At 41.5% G+C, this 26191-nt stretch overlaps 1 protein-coding gene across 4 annotated transcripts in view; it reads right to left on the bottom strand.

Moving 5' to 3' along the window:
* Positions 1-26191, bottom strand: part of APAF1 (apoptotic peptidase activating factor 1) — a 101648-nt gene that overhangs the window by 46203 nt on the left and 29254 nt on the right. For all 4 annotated transcript variants that reach the window (XM_066356975.1, XM_066356959.1, XM_066356968.1 and 1 more), the window contains exons 11-16: positions 24890-25003; positions 23880-24064; positions 12147-12273; positions 11568-11693; positions 8161-8292; positions 3836-3961 (exon numbers count right to left, since the gene is read on the bottom strand). In XM_066356975.1, coding sequence (XP_066213072.1) covers positions 3836-3961; positions 8161-8292; positions 11568-11693; positions 12147-12273; positions 23880-24064; positions 24890-25003 — 810 coding nt within the window. The remainder of the gene's footprint in view (positions 1-3835; positions 3962-8160; positions 8293-11567; positions 11694-12146; positions 12274-23879; positions 24065-24889; positions 25004-26191) is intronic.

Consider the following 26191-nt stretch of genomic DNA (forward strand, 5'->3'; position numbering starts at 1 on the left):
CAGCCATGAGGACATAAATCTCGAACATTGATCTGATCAAAAGCATGAAACATAGAAGCCACAAGAAGTGGGTCAGGTTTGGGGGAAAAAAGATACTTAGTTCAGTTTAGAGCACAATAAATGTGAAACAAGGAGTTTTATTTAAGAGACAATGAGCAGCAGGCAGTTAGGGATGCAGGACACAGTGCAAAAGAGAAATGAGGGTTGGAGATAACACATCTGAAAGCCGTGGAAACAATGAGACTTGAAGCCACAAGACTGGACAGACTGGGGTGGAAGAAAGGTGCTAGAGTTGGATGCTTGAGAGACATCTCCATTTTAAGGGGCAGGAAAATGCATTAAAGGAGGGGTCAGAGGGATAAAATGGAAAGAAGAAACACTGACGTCAAATGACAGGTTCAAAAAGGAAATACTGCCCTGGCCAGTTGGCTCAGCGGTAGAGCATCAGCCCGGCTTGTGGAAGTCCCAGGTTCGATTCCCAACCAGGGCACATAGGAGAAGTGCTCATCTGCTTCTCCACCCTTCCCCCTCTCCTTTCTCTCCATTTCTCTCTTCCCCTCCCGCAGCCAGGGCTCCACTGGAGCAAAGTTGGCCCAGGCACTGAGGATGGCTCTATGGCCTCTGCCTCAGTTGCTAGAATGGCTCTGGTTGCAACAGAGCAATGCCCCAGATGGGCAGAGCATCGCCCCCTGGTGGGCATGCTGGGTGGATCCCTATTGGGTTCATGTGAGAGTCTGTCTGCCTCTGCACTCCCCTCCATTTCTCACTTGGGAAAAATACCCCAAAAAAGGAAATAACGTTAGTCAATGGGAAAGCAGAACCCTGGTAATACAACACAAAGAATAAAGATTGGGTAAAGAAAAAGATCAGATTTTACACGAACCCAAAAATCATTAGTTTTACAGGAAAAAAAATGGAGACTAAAAGTAAAACTGGATTTTATTCTTCAAGGGAATACAGGAAAGATGGGACCAGGCTAAGAAATGGTTAAGTCATGAATGAGTAGTCAGGAAATTGAAGCAAGTAGTTTAGTCATAAAGGGAAAGAGAAAAACAGAATGAGTATTTCAGGAGATAACACAATCAAAAAAGAATCAAAGGCTTTCACTTTTTGGTTTTACAAGGCATGGAAAGGCCCAAGAACATCTGTCAGCTGTGGGAAAGGATCCAAAAGAGAAGACAAGCCAAAGATGTCACATAGAGATAAGTAACAACTGAAGCAAGGTGCCAAGAGAAGGACAGAGAAGGAACAGCAGGCACAAGGAGGACTTTCAGGGCACTGAGATGGAGGAGAAAAAGGAGAAGACTGGAGATTTTTCATAGCAATTTTTGAGGGGGCTCACGGTGAGGAGCTCTTGGTGGAAGGCATCAACCCTCACTCTGAACAGGTGTAAGGTAAGGCTACCACTATACAATGAAAGGGGTTGATTGACAGGGTTGGGGGCATAGGAACAGCAGGAAAAGTTTGAAATGGGCACTATGGTGAATACAGCAAAACAATCTGGGATGAACAGACTATAACTCAGTAGCAAAGACGATCATGGAGCTGCACAACGTAAATTTGTAAAACAGATAAATGGCCTGGTTTCACCACTTTCTGGAACATTAAGCAACCTATAATAATGGAATGATGCTAAAGATAATGGACTCCCCACCAGGGTCTGGAATTAACAGTGCAGATAAAACAGTAGAAGAACCTGCCTTGAAATATAAAATGCCTTCTTCCAAATTCATTCACTTAGTCATAACAGGCTCATAGGACTAAAAGAATCTCTCTGGAGAGGATTGCCTTAACTCACCCAAGGGTATTCTGAAAACCCTCCTTGAGATAGGAATCATCCTAACAGAAGAGACAGAGAGTTGGTATTTGCAGATAAGTCAAGAGGTCAAAATCCAGTTACCTGACTTTGGAATCTTTCCATTCTACCTTAGAATGCTCCCAACATTTACTAACAGCTAGGAAATTCTATAAAGTAGAATTCCACTCAGAAAGGATTCCTACACACCCTGAAGTAATTTATACAAAAATGACTTATCCTGCCTGATAACTCAGGCAGTGGCGCAGTGGATGGAGCGTCGGCCTGGGATGCTGAGGACCCAGGTTCAAAACCCTAAGGTCACTGGCTTGAGCATGGATCATAGACATGACCCCATCGTCACTGGCTTGAGCCCAAGGTTGCTGGATTGAGCAAGAGGTCTCTGGTTCAGCTGTAGCCCCCTGGTCAAGGCACATATGAGAAAGCAATCAATGAACAACTAAAGTGCTACAACTATGAGTTGATGCTGATGCTTCTCATCTCTCATCTCTCTCCCTTCCTGTCTTTCTGTCCCTGTCTGTCTGTGTGTGTCTCTCTCTCTTGCTTAAAAAAAAAAGTTATCCTCAGTCAGCAAAGAGAAATCAAAGATTCAACCAGAGGATGAGCATCAAGAGAGTTTGCTCATCAAGAGAGTTTGTAACTTAGGAGTCACTTAGTAGCATTAACAAATCTCTTTCTCTGGAAAGTCTAACAAAAACAGGGGCCAGGAGGGTTCAAGTATTTCCCTGGAAGAGGTATAGGTCAAGAAAATTTATTGAGTGCATGTTTTGAGTACAGTTGTGTTCTATGAACATCAAAGAGATACAAGAAGATGACAAGGTCTCTGCAGATCATAAATCTATATCCAACCTTACCAAAAAAGTAGAAGACACATGAAAATGACTGAATTAAACAGTGAAAACATTTACAAATGGAAATCCAGAGACAAACCAAGCAGTTTCTATCTCTGTACACATCCTTAACAGATGGATACATATATATGTGCTCAGAACCAGATAGATAAATGTTGCAAGGGAACATTTTCTGCAGAAGGCTTTGCAGAATGTTTTAAAGGTCATTAAAAACTAAGGACAAGTAAACTGGAGGCAAAAACAAAACAAAACAAACAAAAAAAAAAACAACTAAGAAAGACTAATGAAACATGTTGAAAGAATAGCTGAATAAGACCCCAAAATTACCTTGCCCAGAAGTGCCAATTAATGTACATACTGGAGCAAGGAGTAAGAAACTGGACAGGGACACTGGCAGCAGAAAGATGGAAGGGGAAGGAATCCTGAGGCTCTGTGTCTAATACAGGGCCTTTGCATCCCAGCTAAAAGCGGCAAGATGAAAATACAGGTAGGGAGCATTAGGCAGCTCTGCCCTGGAATAAGGAGGGATGGAGAGCACATCCTAGAAAGCTGCCATCAGACACAAAGGGATGACAGCATGAACCACTGCCGACACCACAGAATGGGAGGGCGAGGGGAGACCGAAACACAAGGAAGTCAAAGATGTATGAGACGGAGGACCAAAGGAAGAAAGGAAAACCCATAAACAGACTAAGATGACAATAGAGACAAAAAAATAAAGTGGGTTTAGGATCCTATTGAGAAGCAAGGTGAAGATTTAGGAGAATTTAGGGGTTTTTTAGAACTATAATTTCAGGGGGCTCTGGATGTTCCCCTATAAGACTTCTCAAAAGCAGGAAAATAATAACATGTAAGGCAGGATAAATAAATGATAAATAAAAGCAAGTCCTTTACAAATTTGACCCCACAGATCTCAAAAGATTCTATGACATCATGAAATAAAATACATGCTTAAAAATTAAAAATTCAAACTTATGAACTTTAAAGCATAAGGTAGTAAACCATTAATAAACAAATATTATGACAAGCAATTATAGTTACATTAAATATGCTCCTGGAAGTTGAAGCTCGTTCTGCAGAAATGTGAATAACAGAAGCCTACCTAATTCCATAACCCAATCCTACAGCCAGAAAGTGACAGCTCATTTCAACGATGAAAAAAGCATACCTTCACTGTTCCATCAGCTGAACAGCTAGCCAAGAGTTCATCATCCGGTGAAAACCTGCAGTGGCTGACTGAACTGGTATGGCCAAACATGGTATTTCGACAGTGTTTTTGATTCAAATCCCAGAGCTATTTGAGAAAGATAATTAAAAGATAATTAAAAAACTAGTACAAAAGGGAGAAAGGTTAGAAATTGTATGTAAAGTTCTTTCTTCCCTTTCATTTAAGCTTTCTCAGTTACAGGCAGATGTTCACTTCACAGTAACACAAAAAGTGTCCAACACAAAGGTGAACCTGTGATTAACAAGTGATGAGGCAGCCCTTAAATCAGCATCTAAATTCCTAAGGGACTCGAAGGCTCACTTAGACTTTTAATCTGAGCACTAAATAGCTACTTACTTAAACAAGGTAGTTTGGAGTCATTATTATTTTACTCAGTGCTATATTAAGTAATATGCAAAATAAGTTACCCGCAATATTTTTAGATTCTAGATTATCCAACTCAAAAAAAATGGTCGTTTCTTTTTTTTTTTTTTTTTTTTAACAGAGACAGAGAGAGAGTCAGTGAGAGAAATAGATAGGGACAGACAGACAGGAATGGAGAGAGATGAGAAGCATCAATCATCAGTTTTTTGTTGTGCCACCTTAGTTGTTCATTGATTGCTTTCTCATATGTGCCTTGACCATGGGCCTTCAGCAGACCAAGAAACCACTTGCTCGAGCCAGCGACCTTGGGCTGAAGCTGGTGAGCCTTGCTCAAACCAGATGAGCCCGTGCTCAAGCTGGCGACCTCAGGGTCTCGAACCTGGGTCCTCCACATCCCAGTCCAATGCTCTATCCACTGCACCACCTACTGGTCAAGCAAAAAAAAAAAAAAGGTCATTTCAGGCCTGACCTGTGGTGGCGCAGTGAATAAAGTGTCGACCTGGAACGCTGAGGTTGCCGGTTCAAAACCCTGGGCTTGCCTGGTCAAGGCATATATGGGAGTTGATGCTTCCTGCTCCTCCCTCCCCCTTCTCTCTCTCTCTTTCTCTCTCTCTCTCACTCTCTCTCCTCTCTAAAAATTAATTTAAAAAAATAAAAAATTAAAAAACTGAACAAAAAAAATGGTCATTTCTAAGATTTCCCAATGCAAAGCTTGAGTGTGCTAAGCTAGACACTATTAATGCTCTAAAAAATCACTCAAAAATACAAAGATAGCAAAGATAAATACATATAAATGTACCTTACAGGAAATACAAGAGGTTAGAAGAGCAAGTTAACACCTCCAGAAATCAATTAACCAAATACAGAATGTGGGACATTCCACAGGACAAATGACTCAATTTCTCTAACAAATCAATGGCATAAAAAAAGAGGCGGAGAAGGAGAACTTTATAAAATAAATGAGACTTAAGAGACATAAAACCTAACGTGACCTGAAGTTTAGATTCTGCCTCCAATAAACCTATGGTAGAAAGATACGTGTTGAGACTAATGGTGAAAAGTATACATGAACCAGGTATATTACAAAATTGTTTATTGTGTTAGGTGTGATTATGGCATGGTCCTTATGTTTAAGATCACGGAGATGTATGCTAAAGTGTTTTGGGTAAAATGAGATGCCATCTAGGATTTCCTATAAAATGCTCTAATCCAAAAAAATTGTGGTTGGTGGGAGAATAAAATAAGAGAGGCAAAATGTTAATTGCTGGAGCTAGATGATGTGTAACACAGGAGTTCAGTACTGTCTCTTTCCTTCTTGGGTATGCTTGAAAAGTACAAAAATGAGAATAAAAGGGGCAACAGTCAAGTCTGGTGATTTATGTTCACTAGACCACACACAGAAGAAATCATTTGGCACCCACAATTACTCTTGTTAACAATTCTTTGGAAATGATCAGTGAGGTAAATCCTGTTCTTCACGGCCATCTCCATCCTTGGTTCCCTTATCCCAACACCAAGAAAACCCAGTTCCTCGGAGAAGACAAGTTACACGGGGCAGCTTTCGAGTCACATGTTTTCATCAGCTTCTCCCAGTGGAAGCAGCACAGGAAGTGAGTTCTAATAGCCCTCATGGTGATGCAGGCATGTACGACAGGTCTCACAGCAACACCTGTCCTTAATCAAAACCACAGACTAACCATTAACCCCTTCCCACATTTTGAGATTTTTGTCTACATTTAAAGGAAGGAAATATAAATTTCTTCACCCTATGAAATGTTAAAAATAACACCAATGGCCCTGGCCGGTTGGCTCAGCGGTAGAGCGTCGGCCTGGCCTACGGGGGACCCAGGTTTGATTCCTGGCCAGGGCACATAGGAGAAGCGCCCATTTGCTTCTCCACCGCCCCCCCTCCTTCCTCTCTGTCTCTCTCTTCCCCTCCCGCAGCCAAGGCTCCATTGGAGCAAAGATGGCCCGGGCGCTGGGGATGGCTCCTTGGCCTCTGCCCCAAGCACTAGAGTGGCTCTGGTCATGGCAGAGCGACGCCCTGGAGGGGCAGAGCATCGCCCCCTGGTGGGCAGAGCGTCGCCTCTGGTGGGTGTGCCGGGTGGATCCCGGTTGGGCGCATGCGGGAGTCTGTCTGACTGTCTCTCCCCGTTTCCAGCTTCAGAAAAATACAAAAAAAAAAAAAAAAAAAAAGAAAGGAAAAAAAAAAAGTAACACCAAAATTAGTCACATACACTGCAAAAGTCTGCCTGTCTTAGAAGTGAATTCATTTCAAATAGGGCAAAGTTTTTTTGAAAGAGTATAACAGTCTTACTTTTAAAGATGGGTTTATCAATAGGTGAAGCTTTACTGAGTAAAAGTAAGCTATAATTGTGAGATGATTTTATGTTACCACGTAATTTTGATCTAAACTGATGTTTCCAAATTGTGTTTTGCAGGGCTCAGGGATTCCAGAAACATGCTTGAAAAGCACTATTGGGGGACAGGGGGAGTAAGAGAGGAACAAGGCAGACTAGAAAAGTGGGCCCATACCCCCCACTTCAACATGAAAAATTAGCTTTATCTCTTTTATACACTGAGCTTCTACATAAGTTTTCTTTTGGAGGAAAAAGAAAAAAACAAAAAGGTTCAGCTTCCTAAAAAGGGGAGGGAGCAATTTTCAACAAATGTTTCCATATTTTCTTAAATTTTTAAAAAGTAGCTTATTTAAGGCCCTGGCCGGGTAGATCAGTGGATACAGCGTCAGCCCAGTGTGAGGACATCCCAGGTTCGATCCCTGGACAAGGCACATATAAGAAGCAATCATCTCTTCCTCTCCTCTCCCCCTTCTCTCTCTCTCTCTCATCTTCCCTCTCCCTCTTTTCTCTCTCTTCCCCTCCCACAGCCAGTGGCTCGGTTGGTCCAAGCACCAGCCTCAGGCATTGAGGATAGCTTGGTTGGTTTAAGCACTGGCCCCAGAAAAGGGTTGCTGGGCGGATACCAGTTGGATGCATGCCAGAGTCTGTCTCTCTACACCCTCTGCTCTCACTTAAAAATAAATAAATAACTTATTTAAATGTCAAAACACAAAGTCTATGAGGTTTTCCAAACTGAAATGTTTTGCCCATTCTATCCAAAAATCCAATGTCCCATTGCAAAAATGGTGTGACATTTAGAAAGAAAGGGTAGAAACCGAATCCAAAAGAAATTATCTCTGGGATCCAAGAAAATTTAATCTAGCTATCTTTAATATGCCACTTGCATGGAAAAGAAAGATAATCTTTTATAATTTGTAATTATAAGACATTATTAAACATGAAGTGAATATTTTTGGCTTTGGGTTATTTTAATATATATATTTTTTCCTATCAGCACCTTTTTTCTTCTAATAATAATAAAATCTCTTTTGAATCATTTATAATTCAAGTAGAGCTGACCTCACCTTATCTGTCCAATTTCTACATGACTAAACTTGTAACCCTTGGTCAATCCAAAGATTCCATTCAACTGGCCAGTAGGGTTATTTAGCAGTGAGTATATAACCCAAACCAGGTCAACTAGAACTTTCTCTAAAATTAAACCTATGGGATCTGGGAAAGAGCAAGTTTCCCTTTATGAGCTGTAAGACCTGTATAAGCCGAGCTGAGAATAGTCATATTTCCTGTCACACAGAGAGAACATGCCTGAACCAACAAAGAAGGCAGCAGAGTTTAGAAACAGAGAGGGAGTTAGAGCCTGAGGACATGGCATCTGGAGTCACATGAGCCAATAATATCTTCTTTGTTGTTGTTGTTGCTTAAGCTAGTATGAAAATTTGTGTTACCGTAGAGCCCTGATTAACACAATGTAGGAGAAAATCAAAGGAAATGTTCTAAAGTGTCTACAAATTTATCTCTGTAATTCCCATTGCCCACACTTACTTTGAGAAGGCAGTCACTTGACCCAGTGGCCAAGAGAAGGTGATGACTGTTGTGGTTGAAGCAGCAGCAGTTGACTTGCTCTGAGTGCTCATCATAGCTGTGGACTAGGTCCCCAGTTATAGAGTTCCAAATCTAAAAAGAACAGAAAAAAATGTTTGCAGCTACCCCTTATTTTCAAACAAAGCAAAGCCAACGTGAGCTCCTTTGTGGATGCCATCCATCCTATCTGCCAGATTTCCCCAGACATGATGTTAATGAATACCTTCCTTCCTCTTCTCTGAAATATACCATATTTTGCCAGGATGTTTTTTAAAAAGCTTACTTGCAAATCTATACATGTGTCTTTCTATAGCATAACAAAAATCTCCTGAAAATATTACATTCTCCAAGGGCAAGATTTCAGATGTTCTTACGACTGAAAGCAGGCAGAGAAGTGCACTATGGGGATGGAATAAGGGACGTCATCTGGGAAAGATCATCTGGGCAAGATGAAATCTAAGACCTGGCTCTACTACTTTTAATTTGTGTGTCCCTGGCCAACTCCTTAATTTACCTGCACCTCATTTTCTTCCTCTGTAAAATGGGGATACTTACACCTGCTCTATGTAAATGTGGTACCAAATGAGATAAAGGACATGTTAAGTGTTCTGTTGACTTCAAAGTACCAATAACTAAGGGGTAGATGGCTCAATGGAAAAAAATAAGGCTTTAGATCCTAAGGGAAACCTAGCTTTCAACCCTGGCTCCATTAGTTATTAGTTAATATGATTTTGGGCAAATGCCTTCATCTCTGAACCCATTTCCCTACCTGAAAAATGGGATCAATACTTACTTTGCAAGTTGTAGTGTAAAATTAATAATGTAAAACAGGAAAGTGTGTATTATCAGGCCTCATGCAGTGTTGAGTTCACAATATAAGGTAATCATCACTCTAATTACTATGTAAGACAACTAATCAAGCAGTCTATTCCACCTAACAGCAAACAAAAGAAGAAATTACCTAATGGCTCTTCACTGGGTTTCGGACTCCTCAGAGGTACCAATGTCCCGCCCATAGCATCTTCTTTTTATCTAATCAAAGCACTCCCTAGAGCAGGGGTCCCCAAACTACGGCCCGCGGGCCGCATGCAGCCCCCTGAGGCCATTCATCCGGCCCCTGCTGCACTTCCGGAAGGGGCACCTCTTTCATTGGTGGTCAGTGAGAGGAGCATATCGAATATCTCATTAGCCAAAAGCAGGCCCATAGTTCCCATTGAAATACTGGTCAGTTTGTTGATTTAAATTTACTTGTTCTTTATTTTAAATATTGTATTTGTTACCGTTTGTTTTTTTACTTTAAAATAAGATATGTGCAGTGTGCATAGGGATTTTTTTATAGTTTTTTTTATAGTCCGGCCCTCCAATGGTCTGAGGGACAGTGAACTGGCCCCTGTGTAAAAAGTTTGGGGACCCCTGCCCTAGAGGTTTCTTTTATTTTGAGATCCTTTTTTTTTTTCTTTCATTTTTCTGAAGCTGGAAACAGGGAGAGACAGTCAGACAGACTCCCGCATGCACCCGACTGGGATCCACCCGGCACGCCCACCAGGGGCGACGCTCTGCCCACCAGGGGGCGATACTCTGCCCATCCTGGGCGTCGCCATGTTGTGACCAGAGCCACTCTAGCGCCTGGGGCAGAGGCCACAGAGCCATCCCCAGCGCCCGGGCCATCTTTGCTCCAATGGAGCCTTGGCTGCAGGAGGGGAAGAGAGAGACAGAGAGGGAAAGCGCGGCAGAGGGGTGGAGAAGCAAATGGGCGCTTCTCCTGTGTGCCCTGGCCGGGAATCGAACCCGGGTCCTCCGCACGCTAGGCCGACGCTCTACCGCTGAGCCAACCGGCCAGGGCTTGAGATCCTTTTAATCTCTGCTTCTTGCTTTAAATTTTGAATTCTTAGAAAACAGAAACTTGGTATTATTTCCTTTTGCCCCACATAACTTGGATTTTGAAACTGCTCAGAGTGGCCAACTCAAAGTCTGACTCAGAGTCTACTCTGAGTGAATTAACGATATGGTTGTAAAGTCATCTAAAAAGAGTCCAATGTACCAAGAAAGAGATTTTTCCAAGATTGCAAGTGAGTCTGGACACTCCAGAGCCTTCTTCAAATGAGTGCAAAGTCCAGGAAAACTCCCAAGCCAACCTTTTTGTTCCAGGTCTACACGGCCCACCCCACCCAGCCAGAACTCCATAACCACAACCCCTTTGAAAAAGCCTGAAGTGAAATTCTCCCTCCATTTATCAGATAGAACATTCCCTGGACTTCAGTTTTTCTTAAATTCTGCATAAAAACTCTGGCTAAAAGCCAAATTTAGGGACAAGAGACAAGAAAGATAAATTAACAAAGACAGAAATTACCCTGGCATTTATTTTCTCTACTTACTTTTTAAAGTAGTAACATAATTATTAATTTTTTTAAGGACTTTATGTATTGATTTTAGAGAGAAGAGAGGAGAGAGAGAAAAGGTAGGAGGAGAAGGAAATAACTCGTAGTAACTGCTTCTTGTATGTGCCTTGACCAGGCAACCCCAAGGTTTCGAACCAGTGACCTCAGCATTCCAGGTTGATACTTTAGCCACTGTGCCACCACGGGTCAGGCTAATTATTAATTTGTTCATCCATCTGGTTTTGCACTGAAGATAAGCCAGTTCATAAAGGTAAAAAATCTGGGGAGCATTTCACAAATTACATGTTTTACAACAGAAGCTAATCTCAGATAATAATTCTGTGTAGTAACACTTCTAATCACAGTGCACTCAAAAGATTTCAGCTGATATTTAACCCACAGACCAAATATATTAATTTTCAATTGTTTTTCCCGCTGCCTGGTAAACACTATCTCAGACTAATCAATCTAAGTATTTCTGCTGAGGCTTAAAATATAAAGGGTTTTCACACAGCATTAATTTACAATGGATAAAAATTGATTTGCCTTGCAGTGGATAGAGCATTGAATTGGGATGAGGAAGACCCAGGTTCGAGACCCTGAGGTCGCCGGCTTGAGCCCAGCTCATCTGGTTTGAGCAAAAGCTCACCAGCTTGAGCCCAAGGTCGCTGGCTCGAGCAACGGGTTACTAGGTCTGCTGAAGGCCTGTGGTCAAGGCACATATGAGAAAGCAATCAATGAACAACTAAGGTGCCACAACAAAAAACTGATGATTGATGCTTCTCATCTCTCTGCATTCCTGTCTGTCTGTCCCTATCTATCCCTCTCTCTGTCTCTAAATAAATAAATAAATAAAATTGATTTGCCTCAAGTTAGTAGGTCAACAGGCTAGATAAGAGTCCTTTAACCCTATTTACCCTAGCCTCTCTATCATGGAAAAAGAGATGAATTCTGTGGTGATTACAACTCAAGAGGGAAATGTTTCCTTACCTTCACTTTTTTATCCGCTGAGCTGGTTGCTATAAACTTGTCATCAATAGAGAATGCACAGCAAAGCACTTCATCTTCATGAGCCTTAATTTCTAGAAGTTTCTCTCCTGTTTCAGCCTTGAACACCTAAAACAAATGAGAAACAAATTCCTTCAGCACCCTAGGAAATAACTGAGCCCAATCTCACTGACTGTCAGAAATTTATGTCTGAGCTGATGACAAAAATAGGTATTTTTACTTAATCACTGTTTTCCAGTCAGAGCCCTGCTCCCTGACCTAGGAAATCCTTTGTCTTTTAACAATTATCATTTCCTCATTACCTTTGGCTGGCACACGGGTGATGACAAGGGACTGGCAGGTAAAAGGCACTTTTATGTCACTTGGAAAGTTTAGAATTATGAAAACACACAACCATATCTTTAAACTCTCTAGAAAAAGTCTTCAAAAAATGTTCAAGAGATTTGGATTTCTCTATTTCCCATGTGCCATTTACTTGAATTTTAGGATTTAAATATATTCTAATATGCCCAGTATTGGGTGCATACCCTTTTTCCATTTTTCTGAAGAGATATACTTTACCTGTAAAGTTTTATCAGCTCCACAAGAAGCTATTCTGTGACCATCCTCAGAAAAGCAAGCGTGGTAAACAGCATCTGTATGGGGGCGGACAACTAAGCGGGAGAGATTCTTGGTGTTTTTTTTGTTTCTAAATACAAGGGGAAAATGAACAGAAACCTGATGAGAATAAAAGCAATTATTTCCTTTCAGGAATAAACTATCTTTTAACTTAGTTATGTTCCCCCAAATACAAAATTCTTAAAATTAAATTACCAACATGTAAATGACAGCAAAGATCACCTGAAGGAAAAAAAAAGCATAATATAACAAAACTGACATTTGAAGAGAAACGCTATCCTACATCAAGCAACCTGTCATGTGTTACATATGTCACTGAGTTAGAAGAAATCTAGTTAATCAAATACATGTCACTTTCTATTATGTAAGGATAGCCTCAAAAAAAAACCTCCCTACTTTTTAAAAGAAAGAAGACAACAAAATGAAGCCCATTTCCTAACGGAAGTATGACACCACACCCACCGTTATATCTAACTACAATTATTCAGATATAGAGAAAAAATAAATAAAGCAATCCTATTTTTTTTTGTATCTTCATCTACTGAATACTAACTACACCACAGGTATAAATCTGTTATTCCTCATGCCTGAAGGGTGAAGGAATATAATGTATACTTAAAATGAGAAAAGTATCAGAACAGTGTCGGAAGTTCAGTGTCAGTCACTTTGAGTACAAGTAAATATATTAATGGTATCATGCTTAATTTAAGAGTCAAAGGTTAGCCTGACCAGGCGGTGGCACAGTGGATAGAGCGTCGGACTGGGATGCAGCGGACACAGGTTCAAGACCCCGAGGTCGCCAGCTTGAGCGTGGGCTCATCTGGTTGGAGAGGGCTCACCAGCTTGGACCCAGGGTCGCTGGCTTGAGCAGGGGGTTGCTCAGTTTGCTGAAGGCCCGCGGTTGCAGCACATATGAGAGGGCAATCAATGAACAACTAAGGTGTCGCAATGCGCAACGTAAAACTAATGATTGATGCTTCTCATCTCTCCGTTCCTGTCTGTCTGTCCCTGATCTCCCTCTCTGTCTCTGTAAAAACAAACAAACAAACAAAAAACTGGACTGATAAAAAACTTGGAAGAAAAACAGTCTAAGTTACTAGCAAAAGAGAATTAGATTAAAAAAATACTCTTCTTTCCCCTGGATCTATCCAATTCCCCAAAACTCAGAAAGAGACCTGTCACAATGGTGGGCAGATAGTAGATGGCCAGAAGTATTAAATACCAAATGAATTCATGAAAACATAATTTCTTTCAAAGCTGAAACCCAATTAAAGTAAGCTCATACCAACCTAAACTTTTCTACAGAAAAAAAAAAAAAAGGCTTTCCAGTTCTGAAAAATACAGCATTCTTTGAATTTGAGTATGACTTGATTGACCCAATTAAAAACTACAGCTATAGCCCTGGCCGGTTGGCTCAGTAGTAGAGCGTCGGCCTGGCGTGCAGAAGTCCCGGGTTCGATTCCCGGCCAGGGCACACAGGAGAAGCGCCCATCTGCTTCTCCACCCCTCCCCCTATCCTTCCTCTCTGTCTCTCTCCTCCCCTCCCGCAGCGAGGCTCCATTGGAGCACCGATAGCCCGGGCGCTGGGGATGGCTCCTTGGCCTCTGCCCCAGGCGCTAGAGTGGCTCTGGTCGCGACAGAGCGACGCCCTGGAGGGGCAGAGCATCGCCCCCTGGTGGGCAGAGCATCGCCCCTGGTGGGCGTGCCAGGTGGATCCCGGGCGCATGCGGGAGTCCGTCTGACTGTCTATCCCCGTTTCCAGCTTCAGAAAAATAGAAAGAAAAAAAAAAAATACAGCTATGGCCTGACCAGATGGTAGCGAAGAGAATGGAGCATCGGCCTGGGATGCTGAGGATGCAGGTTCGAAACCCTGAGGTCGCCACCTTGAGCACAGGCTCATCCAGCTTGAGCACGGGGTTGCCGGATAGAGTGTGGGATCATAGACATGACCCCATGGTCGCTGGCTTGAGACCAAAGGTTGCTGGCTTGAAACCCAAAGTCACTGGCTTAAGCAAGGGGTCACTGGCTTGGCTGGAGCCCCCCAGTCAAGGCACATATGAGAAAGCAATCAATAAACAACAAAAGTGCTGCAACTATGAGTTGATGCTGATGCTTCTCATCTCTCCCCCTTCCTGTCTGTCTGTCCCTGTCTGTCCCTCTCTAAATAATAATAATAATAATAATATAGCTATGAATGATTATCTATCCCATGAAAGAACATTGAGGCTGAAATACAGTTGTGATAGAATAGAGAAAAACAGCATAAAAAAGTAAAAATAATAAACTCAGTAATTAATAAAAGAACTAAAACTATGCCCATTTGAGTATCAAACCAAGTATTAAAATCCTATTTCAACCACTAGTTAAAACATGAATGATACTATTCATTATTCATTTTATAGAAAATTCTCTTGAATACCAACTATGTGGACCAGGCAAAATGTGAAATGCTATTCATATATATATATTTAGACTTTATTCATTTTAGACAGAGGAGAGAAAGAGAGAAGGGGGGATGAGCAGAAAGCATCAATTCCCATACGTGCTTTGACAGGGCAAGCCCAGGGTTTTGAACCAGCAACCTCAGCATTCCTGGTCCGACACTTTATCCACTGTGTCACCACAGGTCAGGCTGAAATGCTATTCTTAATAACAACCAACCAATACTTATTGAGCACTATGATCTAGGTACTGCTCTCAGTACACTATGTATGTATGTATGTTTGTATATACACAACATACTCTCTCATTTAATCCTCACCACAATGTCATGAAATACTACTCTTAGGTGAGGGAAGTTGAATAAATTTCCCTAGTTATACACAACTAATAAATAACAGAACTGGGATTCAAGTCCAGGCAATCTAGAGCCAGCCTGTTATTTTAACCTCCAAACAATTCTTTACTTCAGAACACATGGACTATCATGGGAGACAAATAAGTAAAGAAACAATCACCATAAAAGGACAAAATGCTATCATATGGGGTAAAGTATTCTAGAATACAGATAGATCTAACCTGGCCTCAATGAGTTAGGGGCTGCTTCCAGGGAGAGTGAAAACTCTTCCCAAGAAGGTGTTAGAGAATGGTTAACACTGAAGAGCAAGACGGTAGGTAGATCTAGGGAGTCTGACCTTTCATTTTACATCTCCCTAATATTGTTTGATTTTTTTTAAACCAGGTACATGGATTACTTTAAAATAAAAATCACCTGACCAGGTGGTGGCGCAGTGGATAGAGCGTCGGACTGGGATGCAAAAGACCCAGGTTCGAGACCCCGAGGACACCAGCTTGAGCCCAAGGTCGCTGGCTTGAGCAAGGGGTTACTCGGTCTGCTGAAGGCCCGCAGTCAAGGCACGTATGAGAAAGCAATCAATGAACAATTAAGGTGTTGCAACGCGCAAAGAAAAAACTAATGATTGATGCTTCTCATCTCTCCGTTCCTGTCTGTCTTTCCCTGTCTATCCCTCTTTCTGACTCTCTCTCTGTCTCTGTAAAAATAAATAAATAAATAAATAAAATAAAAATCAACAAAAAATTAATTTTAATTTTAAATAAAAATTTTTAAAGAAATTTCTTCCTGGAACCTTCCCAGAATTCCTCACCCATTCAAGTTAACTACCTACTTCTCAGTTCTACCTCTATTTTATATATACTTTTGTTGCACTCATCACATTATATTATAATTATTTGCTTAAATTTTCTACACTACTAGGTTTTAAGTTCCTTAGGAAGAACCTCAGCACCTAGTAACAGCTCTTACTTGGCACATTAGAGAAATTCAAATGTTTAGTGAACTAAACTGAATTACGGGAATAAGCCAAAGCAACCTGACTTGCCTGGGAAGAGGGTCGGGGCTACAGAGATCACTGCCATCAACCTAGAGTTCAATTCGGATAAAATATAACTTGCAAAAAGACAACCATTCATACTTATTATTTCAAGCTATAAGAGTAGCACGGCAGCCTGATCAGGCGGTGGGTGGCACAGTGGATAGAGCGTTGGACCCAGGTTCGAGACCCCAAATCGCCAGCTTGAGCGCAGGCTCATCTGGTTTGAGCAAAAGCTCATCAGCTTGGACTCAAGGTCACTGGCTCAAGCAAGGGTTACTCAGTCTGCTGAAAACCCACGGTCAAGGCACATATGAGAAAGCAATCAATGAACAACTAAAGTGCCTCAACGAAAAACTGATAATTGATGCTCCTCATCTCTCTCCATTCCTGTCTGTCTGACCCTATCTATCCCTCTCTCTGACTCTGTAAAAAATAAATTAAATAAATAAATAAATAAATAAAAAAGAATAGCATGGCATATAGAAGCGTGGAAAATAAAGCTACACAGACCCAGGGTTTAAAGCCCACTCAGCAAGCCACAAGAGCTTAATCAAGTCTCAACCTCTCTGTGCTTCAATCTCATTTGTAATAGGGCAAATGTTTACTTTATAAGGTAGTTTTGAACATAAACGAATAAACATATATGAGCTTACTGTATATAACAGGCATTAAAAAGATGGTAGTTTAGCCCTGGCTGGTTGGCTCAGTGGTAGAGCGTCGGCCTAGCGTGCGGAGGACCCGGGTTCAATTCCCGGCCAGGGCACACAGGAGAAGCGCCCGTTTGCTTCTCCACCCCTCTGCCGCGCTTTCCTCTCTCTCTCTTCCCCTCCCGCAGCCAAGGCTCCATTGGAGCAGGGATGGCCCGGGCGCTGGGGATGGCTCTGTGGCCTCTGCCTCAGGCGCTAGAGTGGCTCTGGTCGCAACATGGCGACGTCCAGGATGGGCAGAGTATCGCCCCCTGGTGGGCAGAGCGTCGCCCCCCTGGTGGGTGTGCCGGGTGGATCCCGGTCGGGCGCATGCGGGAGTCTGTCTGACTGTCTCTCCCTGTTTCCAGCTTCAGAAAAATGCAAAAAATAAAATAAAAAAATAAAAAAATGGTAGTTTGGGAGTGACGTCACGGAAATGGCACCGTGAGCAGCGCGTCTGACAGATCTCCCCAAAATCACAACAAATTTATCAACTAGAAACAGGAAAATTTATCTTCGGAGCATCACGGAGTTCCACACAAACTGAAAGCAAAAGGACTGTTATCACTTGAATCTGAGAGACGAGGGTGTGGAGGAAGCTACAGCAGGGACGTTCATTCAAGCCGCGAGGAAGTGCGCCTGTGGTAAGTCATCCCACACTCGGGAGCCGCGAGCAGCAGCCGCCGCCACGAGCCGCTGCCAGCAGCGCCCGGGTCGGTTGCAGAGCGAGCACCGCCCACACTCCGGAGCGGCGAGCAGCCGCTGGCGCACGCCCGGTCTGGTTGCAGACCGAGCATTGCAGACCGAGCACCGCTAACGTTCCCAGCGGCCCGCGCACGGGGAGCGGGAGAGGCCCCAGGGCGGTATTCCCTACTTGGGAGATTCTCTCCGCGGGCGGGGCACCTCACCCAGCCATTCAAGCTAACAATCAAGCGTTGGGGGAGGGGCGCGCGCAGGCAGCCTGAAATACCTTCGGGAGCACAGCTGCGACCCAATTACTAAAATTAACTTAACCCGTGAAATCTGCGCACCCTCGGTTCTAATTGATAAGATCTCTCTCAGTTCACCGACCCAAGACAAGAGGCGTGATATTTTTTAGTGCCTCTCGCTAAAGGGGCGGGGGCAACTTCTGATTGATAGAGCCTCCATATTCAGGGATAAACGCTAACAAGAAGGACTTGGCAGATAATAAGATCTATACCACACAAGTCGCAAGCAGAGACTAGTGCCACTTCTTACCAGCCAAAACAGGCTACAAAGTGTGGAAAGCCTGGGTTAAGAGGTCCAACTGAATGCTAGGCGCTGAACAGTCACCTTGACAACAATTGACTCCCACCCCCGCCTGATTACACTGGAGGCCCTGACTGTCAGAGCCCTTCCCAAAGCCTTGCACTGAGTGGGGATAGAGTGGGGATTTCCCAGCTCTTTGAGCCTCTTACTCCCCAGGCAGAAGCAGTGGCAGCCTTATAGCTGGATCACCAGGCTGCTAATTCAGGAAGGGGGGACTAGGAGAGAGAATCCAGGAAAGCAAACTCTCTCATCGTTGGACCCTGCAAACGCCAACAAGCCTTGACTACCAGCAAGACTAAAGCCAATTATATGACATTGCCATGAAAAGGTACCCTTTTCATTACTTAATGGTAACCACCCTAGAAAAAACCACCACAAAAACACATGACTTAAAAAAGGTAGCAACAGAGGAAAGAAGTATGGAACACAAACAAACAGAAACAAATGATAGAAAAACAAAAGAGAAGAATCAAACTAGATACAAAACTAACAGAAAGCAATTTATAAAATGGCAGTAGGGAACCCACAAGTGTCAATAATTACACTAAATGGAAATGGATTAAACTTACCAATAAAAAGACACAGAGTAGCAGAATGGATTAAAAAAGAAAATCCAACTATATGCTGCCTACAAGAAACACATCTAAGCAACAAGGATAAAAACAAATTCAAAGTGAAAGGCTGGAAAACAATACTCCAAGCAAACAACACCCCAAAAAAAGCAGGTGTAGCAATACTCATATCTGATAATGCTGACTACAAGACAGAAAAAGTACTCAGAGACAAAAATGGTCACTTCATAATGATTAAGGGGACACTGAATCAAGAAGACATAACAATCCTTAATATATATGCACCAAACCAAGGAGCACCAAAATATATAAGACAGCTACTTATTGACCTTAAAACAAAAACTAACAAAAATACAATCATACTTGGAGACCTCAATACTCCGCTGACGGCTCTAGATCGGTCATCCAAACAGAGAATCAATAAAGATATAGTGGCCTTAAACGAAATACTAGAACACCTGGATATGATAGACATCTACAGGACACTTCATCCCAAAGCGACAGAGTATACATTTTTCTCTAGTGTACATGGAACATTCTCAAGAATTGACCATATGTTGGGCCACAAAGACAATATCAGCAAATTTAGAAAAATTGAAATTGTACCAAGCATATTTTCTGATCATAAAGCCTTGAAACTAGAATTCAACTGCAAAAAAGAGGGGGAAAAACCCACAAAAATGTGGAAACTAAACAACATACTTCTAAAAAATGAATGGGTCAAAGAAGAAATAAGCGCAGAGATCAAAAGATACATACAGACAAATGAAAATGAAAATACGACATATCAGAATCTCTGGGATGCAGCAAAAGCAGTAATAAGAGGAAAGTTCATATCACTTCAGGCCTATATGAACAAACAAGAGAGAGCCGAAGTAAACCACTTAACTTCACACCTTAAGGAACTAGAAAAAGAAGAACAAAGACAACCCAAAACCAGCCGAAGAAAGGAGATAATAAAAATCAGAGCAGAAATAAATGAAATAGAGAACAGAAAAACTATAGAAAAAATCAATAAAACAAGGAGCTGGTTCTTTGAAAAGATCAACAAAATTGACAAACCCTTGGCAAGACTCACCAAGGAAAAAAGGCACAGGACTCAAATAAATAAAATCCAAAATGAAAGAGGAGAGATCACCACAGACATCATAGATATACAAAGAATTATTGTAGAATACTATGAAAAATTATATGCCACCAAATACAACAATCTAGAAGAAATGGATAAATTCCTAGAACAATACAACCTTCCTAGACTGAGTCATGAAGAAGCAGAAAGCCTAAACAGACCAATCAGCAGGGAGGAAATAGAAAAAACTATTAAAAACCTCCCCAAAAATAAAAGTCCAGGCCCAGACGGTTATACTAGTGAATTCTATCAAACATTCAAAGAAGACTTGGTTCCTATTCTACTCAAAGTCTTCCAAAAAATTGAAGAAGAAGCAATACTTCCAAACACATTTTATGAGGCCAACATAACCCTCATACCAAAACCTGGCAAGGATGGCACAAAGAAAGAAAACTACAGACCAATATCTCTAATGAATACAGATGCTAAAATTCTAAACAAAATACTGGCAAACCGAATACAACAACATATTAAAAAAATAATACATCATGATCAAGTGGGATTCATCCCAGAATCTCAAGGATGGTTCAACATACGCAAAACGGTTAACATAATACACCATATCAACAAAACAAAGAACAAAAACCACATGATCTTATCAATAGATGCAGAAAAGGCTTTTGATAAAATACAACACAATTTTATGTTTAAGACTCTCAACAAAATGGGTATAGAAGGAAAATATCTCAACATGATAAAGGCCATATATGATAAACCATCAGCCAACATCATTTTAAACGGCATAAAACTGAGGACTTTCTACCTTAAATCAGGAACAAGACAGGGTTGTCCACTCTCTCCACTCTTATTTAACGTGGTGCTAGAAGTTCTGGCCAGAGCAATCAGACAAGACAAAGAAATAAAAGGCATCCATATTGGAAAAGAAGAAGTAAAGGTATCACTTTTTGCTGATGATATGATCCTATACATCGAAAACCCGAAGGACTCCACAAAAAGATTATTAGAAACAATAAACCAATACAGTAAGGTCGCAGGATACAAAATTAACATACAGAAGTCCATAGCCTTTCTCTATGCCAACAATGAAATATTAGAAAACGAACTCAAAAAAATAATCCCCTTCACGATTGCAACAAAAAAAATAAAATACCTAGGAATAAACATAACAAAGAATGTAAAGGACCTATATAATGAAAATTACAAAGCACTGTTAAGGGAAATCGAAAAAGATACAATGAGATGGAAAAATATTCCTTGTTCTTGGATAGGAAGAATAAATATAATCAAAATGGCCATATTACCCAAAGCAATATACAAATTTAATGCAATTCCCATCAAAATCCCTATGAGATTTTTTAAAGAAATGGAACAAAAAATCATCAGATTTATATGGAACTATAAAAAACCCCGAATAGCCAAAACAATCCTAAGGAAAAAGAATGAAGCTGGGGGCATTACAATACCTGACTTTAAACTATATTATAGGGCCACAATAATCAAAACAGCATGGTATTGGCAGAAAAATAGACACTCAGACCAATGGAACAGAATAGAAAGCCCAGAAATAAAACCACATATATATGGTCAAATAATCTTTGATAAAGGGGCCAACAACACACAATGGAGAAAAGAAAGCCTCTTCAACAAATGGTGTTGGGAAAACTGGAAAGCCACATGCAAAAGAATGAAACTCGACTACAGCCTGTCCCCGTGTACTAAAATTAATTCAAAATGGATCAAAGACCTAAATATAAGACCTGAAACAATAAAGTACATAGAAGAAGACATAGGTACTAAACTCATGGACCTGGGTTTTAAAGAACATTTTATGAACTTGACTCCAATGGCAAGAGAAGTGAAGGCAAAGATAAATGAATGGGACTACATCAGAATAAAAAGTTTTTGCTCAGCAAGAGAAACTGATATAAAAATAAACAGACAGCCAACTAAATGGGAAATGATATTTTCAAACAACAGCTCAGATAAGGGCCTAATATCCAAAATTTACATAGAACTCATAAAACTCAACAACAAACAAACAAACAATCCAATAAAAAAATGGGAAGAGGACATGAATAGACACTTCTCCCAGGAAGAGATACAAATGGCCAACAGATATATGAAAAGATGCTCAGCTTCATTAGTTATTAGGGAAATGCAAATCAAAACTACAATGAGATACCACCTCACCCCTGTTAGATTAGCTATTATCAACAAGACGGGTAATAGCAAATGTTGGAGAGGCTGTGGAGAAAAAGGAACCCTCATTCACTGTTGGTGGGACTGTAAAGTAGTACAACCATTATGGAGGAAAGTATGGTGGTTCCTCAAAAAACTGCAAATAGAACTACCTTATGACCCAGCAATCCCTCTACTGGGTATATACCCCAAAACCTCAGAAACATTGATACGTGAAGACACATGTAGCCCCATGTTCATTGCAGCACTGTTCACAGTGGCCAAGACATGGAAACAACCAAAAAGCCCTTCAATAGAAGACTGGATAAAGAAGATGTGGCACATATACACTATGGAATACTACTCAGCCATAAGAAATGATGACATCAGATCATTTACAGCAAAATGGTGGGATCTTGATAACATTATAAGGAGTGAAATAAGTAAATCAGAAAAAAACAAGAACTACATGATTCCATACATTGGTGGAACATAAAAATGAGACTAAGAGACATGGACAAGTGTGTGGTGGTTACCAGGGGTGGGGGGAGGGAGGACAGGGGGAGAGTTAGGGGGAGGGGGAGGGGCACAGAGAACTAGATAGAGGGTGGCGAAGGACAATCTGACTTTGGGCGAGGGGTATGCAACATAATTTAATGACAAGGTAACCTAGACATGTTTTCTTTGAATATATGTACCCTGATTTATTAATGTCATCCCATTACCATTAATAAAAATTTATTTAAAAAAAAAAAAATAACATGCATTTTGTTGAACATAAAAACGAGACTAAGAGACATGGACAAGAGTGTGGTGGTTACCAGGGGTGGGGGGAGGGAGGATGCAGGAGGAAGGGAGGGAGAGAGTTAGGGGGTAGGGGAGGGGCACAGAGAGAACTAGATAGAGGGTGACGGAGGACAATCTGACTCTGGGCAAGGAGTATGCAACATAATTTAATGACAAGATAACCTAGACATGTTTTCTTTGAATATATGTACCCTGATTTATTAATGTCATCCCATTAACATTAATAAAAATTTATTTTAAAAAAAAAAATTGTAGTTTAACTTTATTAATTGATAAGATTAAGGTAAGCACATAACAGAATGGCCTCTTTTAGGAGTTAGAAGAATCATGATTTGGGGGAATTTTAACAAGGGCTATGTGTAAGACAAAGTACTAATCACTTTATATCCAATATGTCACTTAATCTTCACAAAAATAGTGCTTACCTCAAAGGACTGTTGCCTCTATTATATGAGAAATGACAGGAAGCCATAAATTGTTCAAAATCACAAAACTGTTAGGTTTAGAATTGAGTTTCAAACATAGGGTGGCTTCAAGCCCATGCTCCTCACTACTTACCATTATTACATAAGTAAAGCATTTGGGTTAACATTTAGAATGACTTGTCAAACGCCATAGAGACAAGCATATATTTCTTTTTGTTGTTATTATTGTTTAATTTTTTTTAACAAGAGAGACAGAGACAGGGACAGGAAGGAAGAGAGATGAGAAGCATCAACTCGTAGTTGCAGCACTTTAGTTGTTCATTAGGTGCTTCTCACACATGCCTTGACCGGGGGCTCCAGCCGAGCCAGTGACCCCTTGCTTAAGCCAATGACCTTGGGCTCAAGCCAGTGACCCCAGGATCATGTCTATGATCCCACACTGAAGCTGGTGACCCCATGTTCAAACTGGTGAGCCTGCGCTCAAGTAGGATGAGTCCACACTCAAGCCAGTGATCTCAAGGTTTCACACCTGAGATCTCACCATCCCAAGTCAACGCTCTATATGGTGTGCCACCACTGGTCAAGCAGGCAAGCATCTATTTCTATGGACTCTTTGACCTTGTATATTACTCCTATGCTTACTTCTCTAAAACTTTTCAGTAAGAATGCTTATTAAAAGTTCTAGCCTTTTCCAAAGAACTATAGTTAAATCTTCCTGGAGTGAACTTATTCACCACCTGGAAAAATAATGACATAGTTAGCACACTGCTCCTTTGGTCTCTCTAACCTACTTACATCCACTCCAGGTAAAGCACTCCATTATCGACCTCCTGCTTGGCCTGCAGCTTAGCTTGCTGATAAACTTCTGAAGTTTCCGGTTCACAGAGACCCAGTTGTACAATATTAGGAAATGGTTGTCGTCCAAGAAGATGTCCATTTAAAGATAAAAACGCCTGGAAATTCTCAGAGACTGCACAATCCTATGAACAAACTGAAATCTCTTAGAAACACAACCAGAGCTGAGATCTGACATTTTTCTGTTTCTGTGATCTTGTCACTTAAAGGTTTAAATGAGATATTCTCTATAAGAGCTAAAACTGAATAACCAATCATTAAGATAACAAGTATAGAATGACCCTCTTCAAACTTTTAAGCACAGGATAAAAATTTCATTATCAAAGTAATATTTTCTTAACACATTCTTTAAAAAAACACACAAACAGGCCCTGGCCAGTTGGCTCAGTGCTAGAGCATCAGCCTGGCGTGCAGGAGTCCCTGGTTTGATTCCCGGCCAGGGCACACAGGAGAAGCGCCCATCTGCTTCTCCACCCCTCCCCCTCTCCTTCCTCTCTGTCTCTCTCTTCCCCTCCCGCAGCCAAGGCTCCATTGGAGCAAAGTTGGCCCGGGCGCTGAGGATGGCTCCATGGCCTCTACCTCAGGCGCTAGAATGGCTCTGGTCACAACAGAGTGACGCCCCAGATGGGCAGAGCATCGCCCCCTGGTGGGCATGCCAGGTGGATCCCGGTTGGGCGCATGCGGGAGTCTGTCTGACTGCCTTCCCATTTCCAACTTCAGAAAAATACAAAAAATAAAAAATAAAACACACAAACAAAAACACTGAACACTTTACTTCAACTTTCAAACCTCAATTCTATTCACATTCCCAGTAGGCTGGGAAGCAAAATAATCAGAATAATCAAACGTCAAAATAAGAAAGTTATCTCTCTTCTCCCCCATTTTTAAACCTAGATATAAATGTCAAAAAAGCATGTCCTTTCATAACTTATTTTCATGTAAATATATACCTTTTCATCCAGTATATGCCTGTATTCTACAAATTCATGAATCAGATGAGCAGGGCCTACGAGTTCCGTTTTTGCTTTAATCCAATCCAGGGAAAACATTAAAGCACAAAGTTCCTTAAAAAAAAAAAAAGATCAGGAGCCCTGTTAAAGAGATCAAAGAATTCTAAGTCTACCATCATTATCCTATCACTACTGTGAGAAAGTTAGCAGATGTCTCAAATTTACGGATAAAAAGGAAGCTACTGAAAAGGAACACATAAAGAGTTCAAAAGAAATATAAGATGGACCTCACACCTTAATTCAAAATAAATTTTAGTTGGATTAAAGACTTAAGTAGAATGCCTGACCGGGCGGTGGCACAGTGGATAAAGCGTTGGACTGGAACACAGAGGACCCAGGTTCGAAACCATGAGGTCGCCAGCTTGAGCGCACTCATCTGGTTTGAGCAAGGCTCACCAGCTTGAGCCCAAGGTCACTAGCTTGAGCAAGGGGTCACTTGGTCTTCTGTAGTGCCCCGGTCAAGGCACATATGAAAAAGCAATCAAGCAATCAATGAACAACTAAGGTGCCTCAACGAAGAATTGATGCTTCTCATCTCTCCCCCCTTCCTGTCTGTCCCTATCTGTCCCTCTCTGTCTCTGTCACAAAAATAAAAAAATAAAAAGACTGAAATAGAAAATACAAAACTTCAAAAAATACTAGAAGAAACAGGTAAACATTTCTGTAAGCCTGGGGTGAAGAAAATATTCAAACATGACACCAAAGCAAAATACGCACACACACACACACACACACACACACACACACACACACAAATAGCGGTACACTTAACATAAAAACTTCAACACAGAAACTAAAATTAAGACAAAAAATAAGCCAGGAGGCCCTGGCCGGTTGGCTCAGTGGTAGAGCGTCGGCCTGGCGTGCAGAAGTCCCGGGTTCGATTCCCGGCCAGGGCACACAGGAGAAGCGCCCATCTGCTTCTCCACCCCTCCCCCTCTCCTTCCTCTCTGTCTCTTTCTTCCCCTCCCGCAGCCGAGGCTCCATTGGAGCAAAAATGGCCCGGGCGCTGGGGATGGCTCCTTGGCCTCTGCCCCAGGCACTGGAGTGGCTCTGGTCGCAATAGAGCGACGCCCCGGAGGGGCAGAGCATCGCCCCCTGGTGGGCGTGCCGGGTGGATCCCGGTCGGGCACATGCGGGAGTCTGTCTGACTGTCTCTCTCCATTTCCAGCTTCAGAAAAATACAAAAATAAATAAATAAATAAGCCAGGAAAGAAACTTATAACATTATGATAGATGATA

Source organism: Saccopteryx leptura, chromosome 1, assembly GCF_036850995.1.
Source record: "Saccopteryx leptura isolate mSacLep1 chromosome 1, mSacLep1_pri_phased_curated, whole genome shotgun sequence".
In the NCBI taxonomy this organism is placed as follows: Eukaryota; Metazoa; Chordata; class Mammalia; order Chiroptera; family Emballonuridae; genus Saccopteryx; species Saccopteryx leptura.